The sequence below is a fragment of the Lichenostomus cassidix genome, chromosome 1, assembly GCF_008360975.1.
Source record: "Lichenostomus cassidix isolate B80296 chromosome 1, HeHo_3.0, whole genome shotgun sequence".
Lineage (NCBI taxonomy): Eukaryota > Metazoa > Chordata > Aves > Passeriformes > Meliphagidae > Lichenostomus > Lichenostomus cassidix.
The window spans coordinates 70,057,792-70,076,012 of record NC_139479.1 but is presented as its reverse complement, the minus strand read 5'-3'; the positions used below and the strand labels follow the sequence as shown (position 1 = coordinate 70,076,012).

The following is an 18,221-nucleotide window of genomic DNA, read 5'->3' as shown; positions in this document are numbered from 1 at the left end:
TCTTATTTGCCACTTTTATATTTACAGCTACTTTAGATGCATGCTTTTATCAAATTCATAAAGTGGTCCAGTAGCATTTAATATGAGTAAATGGCAAATTCATTCAATCTGTAGGTAGGTTTCTTAACTGCTGCATAGTCTCTTTCAAGCACACCTTCACCATCAGGTGTAAAGCAAGTTCCTTCGGTTTGTTACCATAAGAGAAAAGGTTTGGGTTTTTTGGTGTGTTTTTTGGTGGGTTTTTTGTTGTTGTTGTTTTGTTGGGTTTTTTTAGACCTAGAGGTAACTTCTTTATTAGTTTAATAGTAAGATGCTTAAAATGTCAGTTAAGGATGCAATAAATTACTCTTTCTCACTTTCCACAACTTGCAATCCTAATAAAAGAGAATGGTGTGAAGGAAAGTAACTCATGTCTGTGGTTTCTAAAACATTGCATGCCATCCAAAACTGCTCAAGGGTGGCTGGATAAATGTAACATATTGGCATTGCACCATTGCAATAGTTACTGTATTAACCAGCCCAATGCTTTATAATTCATGATCTCTAAAAATTACTTTGGAAAAGAACTATTAGTATATTTTGGTATAAATGAAGTATGAATATAATACTGGCATTCTCAAGGTATTACTTATTCACATATCTGAGTACAATAGTACAAGTGCATCTTGACACTGAGCTTTCATCTAGCAAACCAGTGTCTCCTAGAAGTCGAGATGAGTGAGATGTATTAAACAGAAGGAGCAACAATTTTTTTTACTACAATTTTGGTGTTGCGTGAGTAGTCTCATCAACTTCAGTGAAAGTTCTTGTGTGAATCACAGGCTCTGATCCTCTAAAAAGCTATGTTTATATGGAGGAAAAATGTCATCCCATTGCACCTTTGCTACAATATTTCGCTCTGATATATAATTAATGACAAGCTGGATATGTTGAAGAACACAAATGATAAACTGCTTTATCACTATGATTTCTGTAAAGTCAAGTCCTTCAGTTCATAACTTGAAGCATATGGTACTCAGAAGGAGCACAGATATTTCCCGGCTGTGTGTAAATCTCCTCATCTCCGTCAGCCCCTAAAATACATCTAAGCGTTTTCGATCACCAGCAGTGTTCTAACTTTATTCTGCTGCCTTTGTCTTTACAAAATTAGAAATAAATTCTTAGCTGTGTAATGTTGTACAATTTCGTGTATGGCAGGTTCTGCAAAATGCAAATCTACTCAATATGATATTTAATGTGATGAATGCATCCTAGCTGACAGTTTGGAGTTTTTTCCCCACATTTCTCAGAGCAATTGGAGCAAATGTGGTCAGACAAGACCTCATTTACTTCGCAAAGGGGAGAGTACCAGGGTTGTGGGCAGGGTGTAAAGGGAAGGCTGTTCTAGACCTGTGAGACAGAATTAACAATGTGCAACACTGTAGTGGAAGTTCTTGTCCCTAACTTGCTCCCTTTCTTTGTCTTTGTCATTGCAGCAGTGTAAGTACTTTCCCTTCTCTTGTTTCTTGCCCGTGGGGCACTGCCTCTGCTAAAGCCATCTGCCACTCCTTGTCGTTTTATTGCATGCAATTGACAGCTGCGGGTGGGAAGTAGGTGGTTAGAGAGGAGCTGAGACCCTGTTTGTTAGATACCAGAGACCTCTGTTGGCAAGATAAGATGATTATATTTTCGTCCCTCTTTCTTACGCAGAACTTCTCAGAGTACTCTGCCAGTGTTATAGAGTGCATGAAAAGTGGTTGTCAAGTAAAAGTATCAAATCAAATATGGGAAACTTGTAAGACCTAGTTGTGAATTAACTGGGAATTCCCAACTTTTAAGTTTAGAGAATTTGGAGTCAGGACTCTTCGCTCTTTCTAAAGTTTCCCTTAGAAGGTGGATAATGTTGACTTCAAAGTTTTGATGCTTATGTGTATGAGAAACCTGCTAGTCAGCCATAATTTAGTCATGTTGCCTTCATTCTTGAGGTGGTGTGTCTTTCACGGTGGAACTCCCAAGTTTTTTGGAGAGAAAGAAGTATTTTTCTGACATGGACTTTGAATAAAATGATGACTTCTATTTAGGCAAGCTGATAAATGTAGGAGTAAATTTTAGAGGACAGTGGATTTCAGGACCCTGAAAGGCTGAAAGTTCTTACTTCCACAACACATTTATTACATGTTTCTAATTTCTTGTTTGATATTGCCCTCTTTATGCATATGCATAGTAGGCCCCAAATGACCTTAAAATTATGCAACCACATTTCCTAATGGAAGTTCTCTATCCTGAGTTCAGTATCGTTACCGGTGATGATTGCTTTTCCCTGAGTATTTTAGGCAAGCATATTACTGTTAACCTAATAAGATATATTTGGAATGATTTAGTGACCTCAAAAAACTCCGTCCACAGTTTTCTTTCTTCTAATACAATTGAGTATAACTGAACTCAGCATTTTAAATATCAGTAGCTGGACAAAACCAAATAATCTTTTAAAGGTATGGAACCTCTGTTTACTCACACGTTTTAGAGGCAAAAAACTTCTAATAGCTTCTCCTCTAATAACTTGAAAGCATAAGATGAATGGCTGGTGTCCAACAGACATCAGTATAATGCCACTTGATATCATGAGAGAAGAAATTTGGCCAATGGCAACCTATTATTAAGTGCAGCAGTCTGTGCTTTTTAAGCAGGGCTTTTGACCAAACTGGAGATTGAAACAGGAAACATGCAGCTGACACAGTTATATCTCCTTTGAGACTTGCATTCAATACAATGAGTTATTAATGTACCCCAACCACTAAAGTGCCTTTCAATTATTTTTATCAAAATGTTGTCCTGAAAGAAACATTTGATTTTTTTAGTGCTCTTAACAATGGTTATTTCTTGTACACTGACTCATTTCTTTCTCACATGTTAGTCAGGATATAGTCTTTGGTGGTGTTTTGGTAGGAGTGGTGACAATGGGCACGATGATGGCATGATAGAGTACCACAGGCATTTGTGCACATCTGCTGAAATTATCTGAATGGGTTTCAGGGCTACTAAAGTTCACCAGTACTACTCAAGTGCTCTGAAGTTTAAGGTCCATAGACCTGCATGCCTCTTTTGGAATCTTTGTTGATTATAGAGCACATATTATATAGAAGGTGTCTCATATCCTAGACCTAAAGCTGTAAGAGCTCATGAAACTTGTAATGGTCAGTCAAAAAACTGGAGCTTAGTTAGGTGTAGATAAGTTGGAGAAGTCCTTGATAGTTTGATGCCAGTTATAAAGCATTTTATTTTGAAAATTTACTCTGGGTTGTGGAACTGCTGGTGACTGGACTTGGCGAGACTGTTATAAAGGCAGTAGATTTTCTTTTAAATAGAGAAATTTCACACCTACGTGAACAAAATGTATTTTGATACAGGATGCATTACCATGTGCTTTTTATGTTCTAAAAGTCTTTGCGGTATATGCTATAAGAAGATCATCTTATAACAGATAGGGCAATTCCAAAACCAAAATATAAGATCATCAGCATGACCAGCAAAATTTTAATTACTGCTTGTTGTTGTGTGCTAATATTAAAACATGAAAATACATAATTAGCTTGGTTTCAATAGTGATTTTAATGCGTTGTATATATATACTGCTTTTTTAGCAATATTAAATCTTCAAGTTATTGCATATTGGAGAAAAAGTGTTAATATGCCATAATTACATAAAGCTAGTGTAGTTTTATTGCAAATAACTAATCTGCTGGGCAGTTAATTGAGCTGTTCTTAATTTTCTTTGTTTTTCCATACTTCAGGTGACTTCAACAGAAAAAACAGGCTTCTTAGATTATGTTACAGCTCTGAATTTTAGATCATTAGACTTAGTACAGCTCACTAGTGTTGTTTGTATTGAAAATTTTATATGAAACTGGACACAAAAATATAAAATTATTACACTCTTCAATTTCTTTTTGATGTGTTACATAAGCAAAAAAAATGTGTTTCAGAAGCAAAAGTAAATATTGAAATTTAAAATAAAACATACTTTTAAACTTAGGAAGACTCCTGGTTTTGAAGTTCTGGTAGTATTATGTAGATGGTCATAATTATGTTAGAACTGTACTATGCTTTATCTATTTTTTAATTATTAAATAATATATATGACTTGGAGTAGTCATTTGACATTCAAATCTAAGAAACTCAATTAAATTTACAACTTTATTTCACTTGCCCACTTCTGTAAAGTTTTAACTCCTATAGCAATTAAGAAAGCACATGAAATATTATTTTTCCACTGAACAGTATTACATGAAATCAAAAAGTTAATGTGAATTTTTCTCCCAAATCCCATTAATTTCAGCATTATTCTTTGAATTAATATTTAATCAGCTTCATTTAACTCGTAGACTTTTAGCTTTGCTCTCTTGTCTTCTCTGAATCAAGTGAAGTCAAGTTTGTTTTACAGAACTGCTTTTCTGTAATGCAGTGTAGAGTCATTTATTGTATTACTATTCTTAGTTATTTTTTAATTTATTCATAACATTATCACTCTTGAATTTCTGTAGCATTCCAAAGGGAATGAACAGCAAAATTGAACAGGATCAAAATTAAGACTTTGTTGATACTTTTTTCAAGGTTACTGCGGTGCAAAATTTCACAATTTATCTCTTATCTAATCTGGTCTTACTTAGCAGATATTCAGTTACTTTTTGGCCAGAAGATATAATGTATGATATGTGTACTTACCCATTTTGTATCTTTCAAAAAACAGATGAGAAACACTTCTTGAAATTTCTGAGCTCCCTTAACAGTGTTTTTACTTCTCTGTCTTCTGCTTGCTCTTTGCTATTACTAGAAATAGTTTTGGGTTTGCATACCTATTTTTTTAGCATTTGAATTGTCAGCTCCTCGTGACTTAAAAACTTGCAAGTTTGTTGACTCTTTTTCATTTTTCTAGTTGTTCTCCAGTACTTTTTAGATGAAGTTGTTGTGTTTTGGTAATCTGGAATTATTTCTGGGATTTTTCCATTTCATGTTTCTTGCCTTACTTTTTTTTTCCTCAGACTTAAAAAATAAACCTATGTCAAAATCTTCATCTATATGTATTTGGATTCCTTGAGAGTATGTCTTCTTTTTTACCCATGCTGACATGCATTTAATCTGATAATTGTCATTGGCCCATAGACCATTACCATCACTAAGTGAGAAATAACCATAAAAATGTAATCTTGGCTTTCCAATGGCGTGCTGTCTGACACATCTCTGCCTGTTTTTTCTAGTAGCCTTTTGCTCTTTTTACACTTGAAATTACAACTTATCTTAAAAAATATCACTAGTGCCTCTTAAGTATACTTTCTTCTTCTTGATTATAATTCATTAAATAGGGTATTTGTGCAGTAAAATGTGAAATTGTGTGTTAATTATAGTTTGTGTTCATTCTGCTTGTGTATTTTTGATAGCATATTAGGCTTGCAGTAGTTCCATGTTGTGAAGCATTTTGCAACTATTCTTAATGTTTTTCTCTGCTATTTTCCTTTTAGTTTGGGTTCCATCCTTTCCTTTGTCTCTACTCCTAAATGATAAAAACTACTTACTTCTATTTTGAAATAGCATAACAAAACACCAGTCCTTATGCTCTGAAGTAGACCAGAAATGCCTTGTATATTATTTTCCTCATGTAGCTGAAAGCAATTACATTATATGACTCTCATATAAGGTATGAAAATTAGGATCAAATTCAAACACCATGTTATGGAAGGTGGATTTATTTATTCTTTTCTTATTATTGGTATAGAATTTGGATTTCTGAACTAAAAGTCACAGTTACATTTTCAGGTTACTGAAAAAAACAAAAAGAACCTGGAATTTAGCAAAATAATCAAAGAAACAAAAGGAAAGTAAGCAGAGAAAAAAAAATATTCTTTGCCTACCAGATCCTGAGCAGTCATGTTAACACATCTTTAGAAGTAATATCCCTTAGGTAGGTGGTAGAAACACATCCTGTGTATGCCTCCAGCTGTTTGCAGAATAAAGTAAAAGAAGTGTTAGTCAGTGGGAAAACCCATTCTGCTTGACACTGCAGTACAGAAGGAATGTTCTCAAGAACAGCTATCTCTTGTCTTGATGTGTGGCATGTTTGAAGAAATGTATTTTTGTCTATTGATCATGTACTTAGTTGGGTGTTTAACAAGCAAGAAAGATATGTTGGGATGTTCGATTAAGAAATGTTGATGTTCTCTAATCTAGACTGATAGCCATCTCTTCTTTTGAGATTCAAGACTGTAGGAACTTTGTGTTTATTGTTTTGTCTTCAAAAGGCATATGATTTTTAAAGCATATGTTTATTGTTTAGCAGCTTCTGGGAATCCAACTGAAAATGTTAATGGCATTGACAGATTTGTATTTTGGCATGCTGAGTGACATGAAGTACTACAGACATGTGACTTCTGCAATTTAAGTGATGTAAATATAATGATATTTTTTTCCTTTTTTTTCCCTTTTATATTTTTCTAGGGAGAAAGGTTTAATCACAAGAAATGGATGCTAAGGGATTACAAGGAGATGATAAATTGAAGGTGCTTGTAATTATACTAGCATATTTGGTAAGTTAAAGATTAATATTTTCCCCCCATATTGAAAAAAATTTATTCAACACAGGTACTGTGTCTTTTGTTTTACATATTAGTGCTAACACTGAAAGTCTTAAAATGCTGCACACAGACAATTGCATACACATTGTAAAGATTTGAGAGTAAGCATGGTCCAGTGATCAGTATAATTTTTGGCTGGTCCTCACACACAATTACAAAATTTTACCTTGTGAACCTCTTCATGGACAAAGTCAACTAGGACAGAAAATATAGGTGAGTATAGTGCTGTGGAGGTGATACTGCTTCACTTCAGAGAGGTGGCCATCTCTTACTACAGTGTGCTGTATATACAGTTTAGGTGTTTAGGGTATTCAGTTTATGGAGAGAACGTAGCATAGCACAATTACATTGCCTGCTAAGTGTACTTAACTGGCTTACTGTAGAACTAAGGGTAATTAATTATTCAGAAAGTTATTTTTAAGATCAAAACATGAATTTTGTTTCTCAGATTAAGTGTATTTTGATGAGTTTACCTTTTTTTTGGTTTTGTTGTTGGTTTGGGTTTTTTTAGCTAAGTAGGGTAATCTGTGAGACTGGAGACTGCAGAGAGCAAGAATTTAGGGACCAGACTGGAAACTGTATCCTCTGCAAACAATGTGGGCCTGGAATGGAACTCTCAAAGGTAAGGAAATCATGCTTTATTGAATTTACTTTATTTTGATAAATGCATTTACGTACGTGTTTTAAAATAAAGGATATCTGTACTTATGTGAAAATACTGTTTTGGTGTTTGAGCCTTTTGCAGTTTTTCAAGACCCATGGTATCTGGTTCACTTTTATATAAATGCTCAGTTCAGAAAATGATGATACCATTAATAAAGTATGGATCTTGATATGGGCTCTCAAATTATTTTTTAAAGGTGAGTTAGCACTACAAAGGAGGAAAGAAACTACAAGGGGGAAAAAAACTACAAGGAGTTAAGACTGAATAACCTTACTCTGTAGAAGAAACTGTGAAAAATTAATTTCAAATTAGTGATTGGTACAGACTGCTGAAATGGAGTGGCTTAATTTTTACAGTGCTGGCATGCATAATCAGTTCTGGATTTTAGATGACAATGTTTAATATTTTCTATTTGACCACTTGTCTTAACAGAGTGGTTTATAATAAAAATAAGGTCGTAAGTACGTAAATACGGAATAAGATTCAGATGAGAGCAAATGTATTTCCTTATAACAGGTGGGAGATAGGTGATTGTTCTGTTTTTACTAGGTCAGTGGTTGGAGCACTTCAGGAAGCCAGATTCAAGTCAGGCTTAATTTCTTTGTTTCATAATTTATTAAAAATGCTATAAACCTCATTCTTATATTTATGTCATGTAAAGTAATTGAAAAGGTTGAGGCCAGAAAAATACATGGTAATATTTAGAAAGCATATAAGAAGTTCGTGTTAGTATCATGGAGAAGGAAATTATTGTGAATCTTATGTAATTGGTTTTTGCTTTTATAACAATTGCACCTCTTCCAAAAGAAAATCCCCATAACAGTTTTTGAATTACTAGGTTTTTAGGACAGTGGAAATGAATCAATGGAGATGAATGCTAGCTGGGATTATGGGCTGGAATTCAGCAGAACTAGAAAGTTCATTTGGCAAAATTTTCAGCAAAGTTCCAAGTCTGAATGCAAGTCACAAGGGGGATCTTAGTTGTTTTCAGCTCAGAGAAAGGAGGTGCTCTGCATGAGCAGGGAGAGAGAACAATGAAGGAAGACATAGCTGAAAGAAGAAGGAGGGAGGGATGTGCTGGGATTCACTAACTCTGTTACTGGAGGTGAAAGAGACAACAGAATGAGTTATGTGTCTTGGGGAGATTGGATGTCTTGAGGGAGCAAGTGTATCATGCCAGAGGTGTGAGGATGTTAAGGCAAAAAAGAGTGTGGGGTGGTGTCATGAAGGGTGAGCAGACTCGTCAAGTCTCATGCATAAGTGTAAGACTCTTCCTTCAGTGTCCATCTAAAGCCACACCTTGCCCACTGCTGGAGTGTGAAGCTGTGACCCTGACATAACTGTGCAGTCAGATCCAGAGCTCAGAGGTGGGGCCATAGAGAGCATGCCCTTTGCATACAGAAGGGCAAACTCTGTCTTGTACTTCTACTGATTGTGTAAAAAGGATGGTGAAGTTGGAATTTGATATGTTTAGAGGAATTTGATGTGTTTCTTTTGAAAAATTTTTAACATGAGCCATTACTACGCCTGGTGTGTATGTGTGTTCAAACTACAGGGGGAAAAAAAGAAGCTTTCAGTTTATGGCTTTGTAGTAGCTACTATGTTCAGCTCTGAAAAAAAGCACAAGTCAGGTATTGTGGTTTGTGTGTGGTTTGAAGGGATTTACTGAAATTGAGTGACACATTTTCTCTATCTCTTGACCCCCTGTTGTGAGTGTTCAGTGTGTTAACAGAAATATTTAGTTTCACACTTTAGTGGGAATTGCTTTGTATGTTGGGCAGTATTAGTTAAGGTTTAGTCATACAAGCAATGCTGTTGAAGCAAAGACGTGGACATGACTTACAGCATGGATGTGGTTTTGTTTGGAGTTTTTCAGATTGGCTTTGAATTTGAGAACTCAGAGGTTCTGGGGGGTGTTTAAATTTATAAAGGCACTTGTAAATATGGCACTTTATAACAGTGGGCATTAATATAGTTATATTACCTAACTATATGCATTAATATATTTAGGTAATATACTTATCTAGTTGGCAAATAAAACCCAAGAGCATAAAAACTAAGGCCCTCAGTAATTACACTCAATTTAATAAAGAAACACTAAACTAAAACAGCAAGGTTATAGTTTGCAATAGTACACTATTCAGGTTATGTTTTTGCTTCAGCTATTTTTGGTTACAGTCTGATAGTCCTGATTCTTAGGACTAGTTTGGTGTTTTTGAAAATATGAATGCTTGATTAATTTCAATGTGTAAGCAATTAATTCTCACAGACATTAATAGACTACAAAAAATATTTTTCTTCTATACTAGAAATGAAATAACAGATTTTGCTGAAACCTAAATGTGAGTGGAATCATAATTTCCTTCATAAATAGAGTTACAATTTTCTGTGAATCATAGTGAAGGATGTGATGCTGTGGCTGTAACTGAAATGTGGTTGAAAGTAGTCATGTAGAACTACAGCTTGAAGCAACAAATATGTTAAGTCAAAGGTCAGAACGCAAAGGGAAGAGGCGTTTAATGATATACTTAAAGTAATTTGCAGCCCAGGAGAAGTTTTGTTTGCTTGGTTTTTTTACATATGAGAAAGCAATGATAGAATAATGCTATACTTTAATAACACTTTCTTAACACCAAATAATGTGTCTGTTTTCCTATCAAATATTTAGTGCTCAGGGATAAAACTAGAAATACTGCTGGATGTGTGAGCATGATTGCATGTCTAAGTATATAGTAAAATACAATGTTAGTGGTGGGGTCTTTGGTTCAGTTCCCCCTGAGTGTTTTAAACAATTGACAGACAGATTTCTTTTTTGTTTATAACAAAACACGTCAACCTATATTGTTGAATACAAAAGCCCAGCATTTCTCATTTTGTGTATGAGAAGCTACTTTATCTCACTTACAGTCTAAATATATAGTTTTCTTTCTTGCCATGACTGACTTTACAAAAATATAGAGCAAAAACCCACCTGTACATGGCACCGCATGTACAAGACAAAGGGTGATTGGCTTAAGTTGTACCAGGCAATTTTTTTTATTTTTTTTTTTTACAGTGGGAACATACATTCACTGAAACAACCTCCCTAGGAACATCATAGAGTCCCCATCAGTGGGAGCTTTTAGGATGCAATTGGACAGGGTGCTAGATCAGCTCAGGTCCCTGACCCATGAAAGTTTGAATCAGGTGTCCTCTCAAGTTTCCTTCTAACCTGGCTGTTCTGTGATTCAATGGTGGGTGTTATAATTTTAGTTGCAAATGAATGCTCAATATATTATGTCTGTATAGATAAGCAACTTCAGATACTCTTCATAGCATGAATCAAAACAAAATCAGCAAAAAACCCACCCTTATTTCATGTAACTAATTCTGAATCTACAGTTTTTGCGGTCACAGTTTTGTGGGGCTCTGTTTTTCAAAAATGTTTTTAAATTAACTTTTTCTTCCCTAAAGTAAGAAAGAAATAGTACACACTCAGCTTTTCTTTTCTGATTGACTATCAACTGTTCCAGCAACAGTCTTGCCATGTTACATTAGCTTAGAACTAAAATCCATCGATCACTTATGTTAATTGTATTTTTATTAAGTACTTTTAACATATAATCAGAAGAAAGGCAACTTTGTTATTGTATCAATAGAATTGATGGAGAAGAGAGTGAAAGCTGCTTCTCATGTTTGTTTGCCTCTACTGGTTAATTAAAAAAAAAATCTACGTATAGCCTTTTCTTTGTATAAACATGAGCCTTTGGTAATGTTTGTGAAGCCTTTGAATCACTGAATAAGCTTAGTTTTAAGTGTGTACAGTCTTTGTTTCAGGTTTTGGTTTTTTTTTGCTTGGAGGGTTTTATTAGTGTTTTGGTTTTTTTCTTTTTTTATTCAGCAGTGCTTTCTTCTGGGGTGGAAGACTAAAATGGTTCTGCCGATTCAGAAGGAAGTGTTTGCTTCATGTGGCTCAGCATATTTCATTTCTCATTCATTTAGTACATAGCAAAGCATCACGTAGTAAAGAACAAGTCATTTAATATCTTTCATTCTTTAAGTGGCTTCAGTTTGCCAGTGCCTGAATAGCCATTGGTGTGGCTTGGTAGTAACAGCCTTTTGTCCTATCTTACATGTGTTTCTGAAATGAATCAAACCTTATATATTATTGAAATATATACAAATCACAATTAATGCAGAAAAAACCCCTTGAGATAGTTTGGGTTTCAGCCTTTTTCTTGAAAATGTTCAAGTAAGGAAATTAAAGTCCTTCCAGTCCCTTCATCATCATGGGTTTTTTTTTAAGTCCTTTGACTCTATAGCTTCCATACCTTGCTTTTTAAAAAATTTATATATGTAAAGCAGTCCATATCTCAGTGTCATCCAACTTATATTGCAACTCAGAATTTAAACTGCAATTCTAGATTGTTTTGCCAACAGATTACATCTGAGGTATGTGGCTCAGAATCATTGAAAGGAAAGTTTTGGCAATAGTGTTCTTTGCACAGTGCCCTGCCTGTGCATTTAGGATAACACAGCGGATTTTTAGGATGTGGAACACTGTGGAACAGATCACTGAACTGATCACTTCTAAACTGGATCAGTCCCACGGTCAGATTTACAGCTCAGCCTCATTAGCAGTTGAGTCAGTACACTGAGGACAATATAGGACAAGGAAGGAAAAAAAACAAGAGGTGAGAGTGCATGAAGCCAGCATTGCCATCAAGTAAGCCACAATAAATACTGTCACCAAGAGACAGGCTCTGTACAGAGAGCTGGTGGCACAGAGGCAGCTTGATGGGTGCTAAGGTGGAGCTGTGTATCACAGCTTGCTTCCTTGTATCAGGTATTTGGTGAAGAAAGAGGAGACCTGCATGTTGTCTCAGAAAAAGGAATTGTGAATTAAACTGGCAGGTACTGTTTGAAGCTACCAAGAGCAGCTGCTGCCATGTTTAGCAGTCACTCTTAACTTTTCAAAGCAAGAGAGCTGCTTGTGAGGAAGCCTGCCAGATCTCAGCTCAGGAGGGGCCAACATGTGTTTCTGGAAACTGGAGCAGCTGCATGTAGACATGTCAAATCATCTTCACTTAGAATGAAACTTTTCTGACCCTAACTGTGCACTTTGACACAGCAGCTAAGTCTGATGTTTGCAGCACACTGTTGCAGCCTGTCCTGCTCAGACTTCTGCTGATAGATACAGCTCATTATTGCATTCTAGATGAGCCTGACCCACAGGCTAAGGTATTTTAGGAAACTAAAACTGTATGCTGTTTAACAAGGCCATGTACTCAAAGGTTTTAGTAAAAACTTCATTTCCCAGCACTAGTGTAGTGCCACAACCTGTTACATGACCCGACAGCAATTAAAAGTGGCTTAATGCCTGGAAGACGTTTTCTTGAGAATACCCAAGTATTCTTGTAATCATCATGGCATAAGTGGAACTGCTCTGTTGTCTAGGGACTTACGTAGGTTGTGGATAATCAGTGGAACTAGAAACAAATTCTAAAATGTACTTGCAGATTATGATCTTAATGATGCCTGAAAGCATTTTTAAATGAAATTTGAGGTTATTTTAATTGAAATAATGTTTAAAATCTAATTTACTGTTCATTTACTGTCTGTGTTGGATTCAACTTTTAGGGAAAAACCATACCACTTAACTCCAGTACCCTTTATAGTCTACTATACTTTTGGTTGTTCTGTCTGGATCAGTCTTTGGGTAGTACATAGTGAAAGAAAATTTTAACAGTGGCCTGCTAGTACTTGAAGAGGTGTCTGCATTATTCTGTGCTTTTAATATTTTTAGCTAGAAACTAAATTATTATTTAGCTAGAAACTAAACTACTAAATCTGTAGTTCGCTACAGATTCCTAGGCAGCCTCGACCAGTCACCCCACTTGATACCTCAGTGAAATACACTTCTGAACAGAGTTGTTCTGGGGATACATATGTTAAAGGCATGACACTTTTCTGTGGTAGTGAAAGCTGTATAGATATGGAGGAAATTGAGATGCATCTGAATTTTGAAGATTTTTTGAAACTAATTTTAATTCAGTTTTTTAAAGAAGTGTGTCGGGTTTTATGGCTTGTACTGTGTATCATTTGAGAGAGAAAATTTTGGTTAATTGAAAGGGGAAAAGGAGGAATGTGCTAAGTGTTCTTCACAGAAAGCTTCACAACAGCAGAAATGAAGACAGCATATATTTGTGCTCTTCTTTTTTTCTAGCACAAAAATAAAAAATGTTTTTTTGAAATGTACCTAATTGATATTACAAGTTTTATTTCTCTTTTCTGCAGTCTGAAGGTCAACTTCCACAGGAGATGAGCTCTCTTTTAAAATGATGAATGGGAGGATAGAAGGGGTAGGAGAGTTGGGAACTAGTCAGATCTCATCAGCCATATAACTTGACAGCTTTGTAAATAAAACACTGAGAAAACTGGTGCACATCAGTTTTGCACATGTACCAATAGAAGATGAACAGTCCATTGTTTGTATCTTTGCTGGACTGCTAAATTATGAAGTCCAAGATTTCAAAGGGTTTGAATCCATCATGTAATTCATACCCTTCAGTTTGGGGAATGTGGTTAATTATGAATGTTTGATGTTCTGCCTGGTTTACAAGCTTAAATATTTATTTGCACCTGCCAGGCAGTTAACTACATCAAATATTATGTGAACATAAAAAGCACATACATAAAGTTTTAGTTGTTATGAATTGGTATTTGCAGAATTCCTGGCAAGGACTTGGAAGCCATCTTTGAAAAGATGGGAGACTGTAAATTCCTTGGGCAGAAGATTTCTTTATATTGCATCTGCCATTTTTATGGATTTAAAGTAAACTACTCCGTGATGCAAAGGATCACTAGGATATGTCCATACATCCAGCTATAGCAAAGCAGATCTGATCTAGAAACAATTTGCTTGGCTTTGGTAGTTTGGGCCAGTGAGTGAAAGCATTTAATTCTAACTTTTATTTCCTGCTTGTTTTTTGATCAAAAGCTTCAAAGGTAGTCTGGAAAGGAAAACTTATAATTAAGTTAATTTACACCTTGTATTTGAAAGTTTGATAGAACTTGGGAGGGACAGATTCCAAGTGATTTATCAAAAGATCCAAATATACATGGTTTAACTGAGCTGCATAATATATTCCTTAACACTACTATTTGGGTAAGCTAACTAGAAAGGGTAGGTATTTAGAAAGAATGTGTTAAAGATTAATGATATTCAATGGAAAAGTTTATTTAGACTTAGGGAGAGCAAAATCTAACATGAGTTAGTCTGGTTCCAGTCCCTGGTGGTAATCCTGGAGCTTTGTATACAGTTTTACAATTACATAAATGAAATGGAGTGTAAAAATTAACACAGGAGGATACAGCTAGAACTGACATTGCTTTGGCATTGATTCCTAGTAGAAACTTGTCAATTTGCTATAAAATGGTATAAAATGTTCCACATCTGAAGTAAATAAAAAAGGAAAATAAATATTTTTATCATTTTTTGCCTACCAGCTTTAATATGGTCCCAGTATATCATAGGAAGACCATGCTGTGCAGTGCATGAAACTGTAGGATGTTTTTTGTTGTTGTTACTAACTGCAATGATTTGTCTGTCTGCTTCCTGGTCTGAAAAATACTTAAGAGTAATAAACTATATTATTTCAGCTACAAGAAAACAAACCAAAAACTAAAAATTATTTTTTAAGTTCGTGGATCTAGGGACAGAGGAAAAGTATTTTTAGTGTCTTTTTGTAGTTGCTTTCATAAATTGTTCATTTTTGTTGTAGTTGAGGGCTTGCTCTTCAGAGGAAAGTAAAGTCTGTTCTTAACATAAAGGAAAATTAAAAATTCTTGGAATGTCCTGTAAAATGCATCTGAAGTTGTTTATTGTTACTTTATCATTGCAGGTTCAAGGCACTACAAAATGCATATTGGCCAGCTTCTTCACAGAGCTTGTCACATAGATGCTTTCTAAGTGCAAAGCCTTGGAGAATCCCGAGTTTGTTTCTGAAGTTTAAAAGCTTTTTTACTGTAGCTGATCTGGTTAGGTGGTGACCTTGAGAAATGTTGTTTATATGCATCAAACACACATGTTGTGGTGGAAGCTGGTGGAAACATTCTCTTAAGTTGCCCTAGTTGAAGATTTCCTGTAGCTTTCCCACTGGGAAGATGCCTTGTTCTTCCATTAGAATCACACATGGGAGATCAAGGTCCCCATATTGTGCTTTTCCCAATAAGTCCTTTCTGGCAATTTGTTGTATTTCTCTTGCTGTTTGGTGGTGTATCACTAATGCATCAAATCTAACTCCTAAGAAGTTGTTTGATTGTTCTTGGTAATCAGTTCATAGGATTCAGTCCCCAGCCTATTACATAGGTTTGGTGTTTATCTTTGCAGCTTGGCAGTTGTATTAGGTGTCCTTCTGCAAATGAATGGAAATAATGCCTTTAGACAGCTAAGTTTGGTAGGAATAACCAACCATAAATATATTGCTTGTGTAATAAAATATTGTGCCTCCCTGTGATTTGCAGATCTATTAAACTTTTCCAACAGTTTAAGAGCTGTAAGAACTGTAGCAGATTGAGTTTTTGAAATTCTTAGTGGCTAAGCAACATTTCATGCCTAGCTCGTGGTCATTAACCAGCTCTGGTTTTTTTGGTAACAGAAATCCTAAGCTTTTGGAGATCAGTGCACTCTCTTTGGCAATTAACTTTGTTCACCTTAGCTATGAACCTGAATATCAAAGTGCTTCTTTGCTGTTTTTGTAACTGAGTAAGTGCCTTTATACTTCACTTGTCCCAGTTTCTTCACTTTCACATGACTGACCTAATTAAAAAACAGACAGCTCAATAATTCTACCATAAGCTAGTAATAATGAAACTGTGGGAGTCCTTGAAGCCCTTTATCATTCAAATACACAGTGGTTTCATGAATAAAGTGGATGACTAAGTATTACTTATAGAAGTAAGGGAGATTATTAGCAGTGGAAGACACATTTGAACTTGCTGAAAGGATGGCTTTTGTCTCAAGAAAGACCTACTCTCAGTAATAATTACACTAGGTCTTCATTTTATCCCAGCATTCTCTTCTTATTCACTCTTTCAGTGACTGAATAGCTTGCTATTGCTTGTTAATCCCTACAGGAATGCGGCTTTGGATATGGGGAGGATGCACAGTGCATGACATGCAGGCCAAACAGATTCAAGGAAGACTGGGGCTTTCAGAAGTGCAAGCCTTGTCTGGATTGTGCTTTAGTTAACCGGTTTCAGAAGGCCAACTGTTCTGCCACCAGCAATGCGCTATGTGGGGACTGTTTACCAGGGTAAGACCATTTCTGAAGATAAGACTTGAACAAATTCTAACCTCATTTATATTAAAATTGCTTTTTCATGTTTTCTTCATACACCCTTTGTGTATGGATGAAGGTCCTATGTTCTAATCTTGGCCTTACTGTATTATCTGAACACATAATTTCTGAATTGCAGTAATAATTGTCTACAAAAATGGCTTGATAATTACCTACTTGGTCTATAAGAGTATTGTCTGTAGAGCACCTGAGCAAAATACTTCAAAACAGTGTTACTGGTGACTTAGTTCATTGTTATATAGAATTAAACATTTAGAAACATATACAGCTGCCTTCTTCAAAAACAGTGACATTATTTGCTTGGGTTTTTTCCCTTCCTTAAGTCAATACCTGATAATTCTCACACACATGCATTTTCAGGTCAAAAGCAGTGGCTGTGGTTTACTCTCTGAATTTTCCTTCACCTTTCCTTCCTAAAAAATTCATAAAGCGTGATCCTGGCTGAGAATCATAAATGAATCCGAATGAATTGTTTGCTGAAACTGCTGTTATAAATCAAGAGCTGTGCTTAGTTTGTTGTCCTGTCATCCCAAACCTCTGTTGCTAATTTTCTCTGTTTGTAATATTAAATCTAAAGATGTCTAAAAGGGTTTTCTGTGCATTGTTGCCAAGTTCCGATATTATAAACACCTGCCATGAATTTGTATAAAAACATTTCTGTTGCTTTTTTGAACTGGTAATTTAACTGATAGGAGTAGTCTGAGAACTGATTTGCAATTGTAACAGCCTTTGTATTTTCAGAGTATATATTTCAGACATGCTTAAAAGTTCATACATTTGTTTAGTATCTATATGTCAGCTGTTTTATTTATTATATATATATATATTTTTTTTTTTTTATATCAGCTATCAAATACCTGAACTCTGTTAATGCTCCTGTCCTTATTCCTTCTCAAGCCAGTGGAGAAATATCTTCATTTAAAAACACTTAGAAAAGCTTTGGTAACTAATCTTAGTTTAAGTCACTGTAAAAGAAGGTGCAGCCCCAGGCATTATAGATGTTACAATCACTTTTGATACTACTTGCAGCCACATGGTGAATTGATTTATGTTCTTATTTCATATTAATACATATATATATTGTAGGACTTACTTGGCTGTCATCAGGGAGAAGATTTTCTTCTTGTTTAAACAATATAAGATGAATTTTGGAAGATGAGAAAGGAATAAAAAAGAAGCCACGTTAAAACATGAATTAAGGGTAAATCTAAACTGGAGGACCTGAGAGTACTTTCTCAGTATTCTAGTCTAGAATGCATCCTAGATAGGTGTGTTGAGTATGTCTCAAAATGAGAGCTGTGTGTTCAGTATGTACTAAAATGAGAGCTGCTTCCACGACCTGAATTTTCTGGCAGCAGAGTTGGAAACAAGAGGAGGGAGGAAGTCATGGTCATGGCAGAGGTAGTCATGGGACATCTGGTCTGGATGCTTTGGGTAACAGAACTTAGAACACACCGCCATTCATACCTGTCCTTTAGTTTGGATGCTGCCTAAATGAATGGAGAAAGTAGCTAGCCGAACCAAATAGTTTAGCTGTTGTTTTACCACTCAGCAGTCTTACTTATTTCTGTTTTGCATGGGTTTCCAACATGCCATTCTCTATTGTTCAGC

The 18,221-nt window shown here is 35.4% G+C and overlaps 1 protein-coding gene across 4 annotated transcripts in view; it reads left to right on the top strand.

Annotated features, from left to right (window-relative positions):
* TNFRSF19 (TNF receptor superfamily member 19) overlaps window positions 1-18,221 on the top strand; it is a 57,537-nt gene that overhangs the window by 8,200 nt on the left and 31,116 nt on the right. For 3 of the 4 annotated variants that reach the window (XM_085062852.1, XM_085062863.1, XM_085062843.1), the window contains 3 exons: window positions 6,469-6,557; window positions 7,117-7,227; window positions 16,387-16,565. In XM_085062852.1, coding sequence (XP_084918978.1) covers window positions 6,492-6,557; window positions 7,117-7,227; window positions 16,387-16,565 — 356 coding nt within the window. In that variant the 5' untranslated portion in view covers window positions 6,469-6,491. Of the gene's footprint in view, window positions 1-14; window positions 115-6,468; window positions 6,558-7,116; window positions 7,228-16,386; window positions 16,566-18,221 lie in introns of those variants that run through there. The other variant, XM_085062874.1, reaches the window with a different exon arrangement.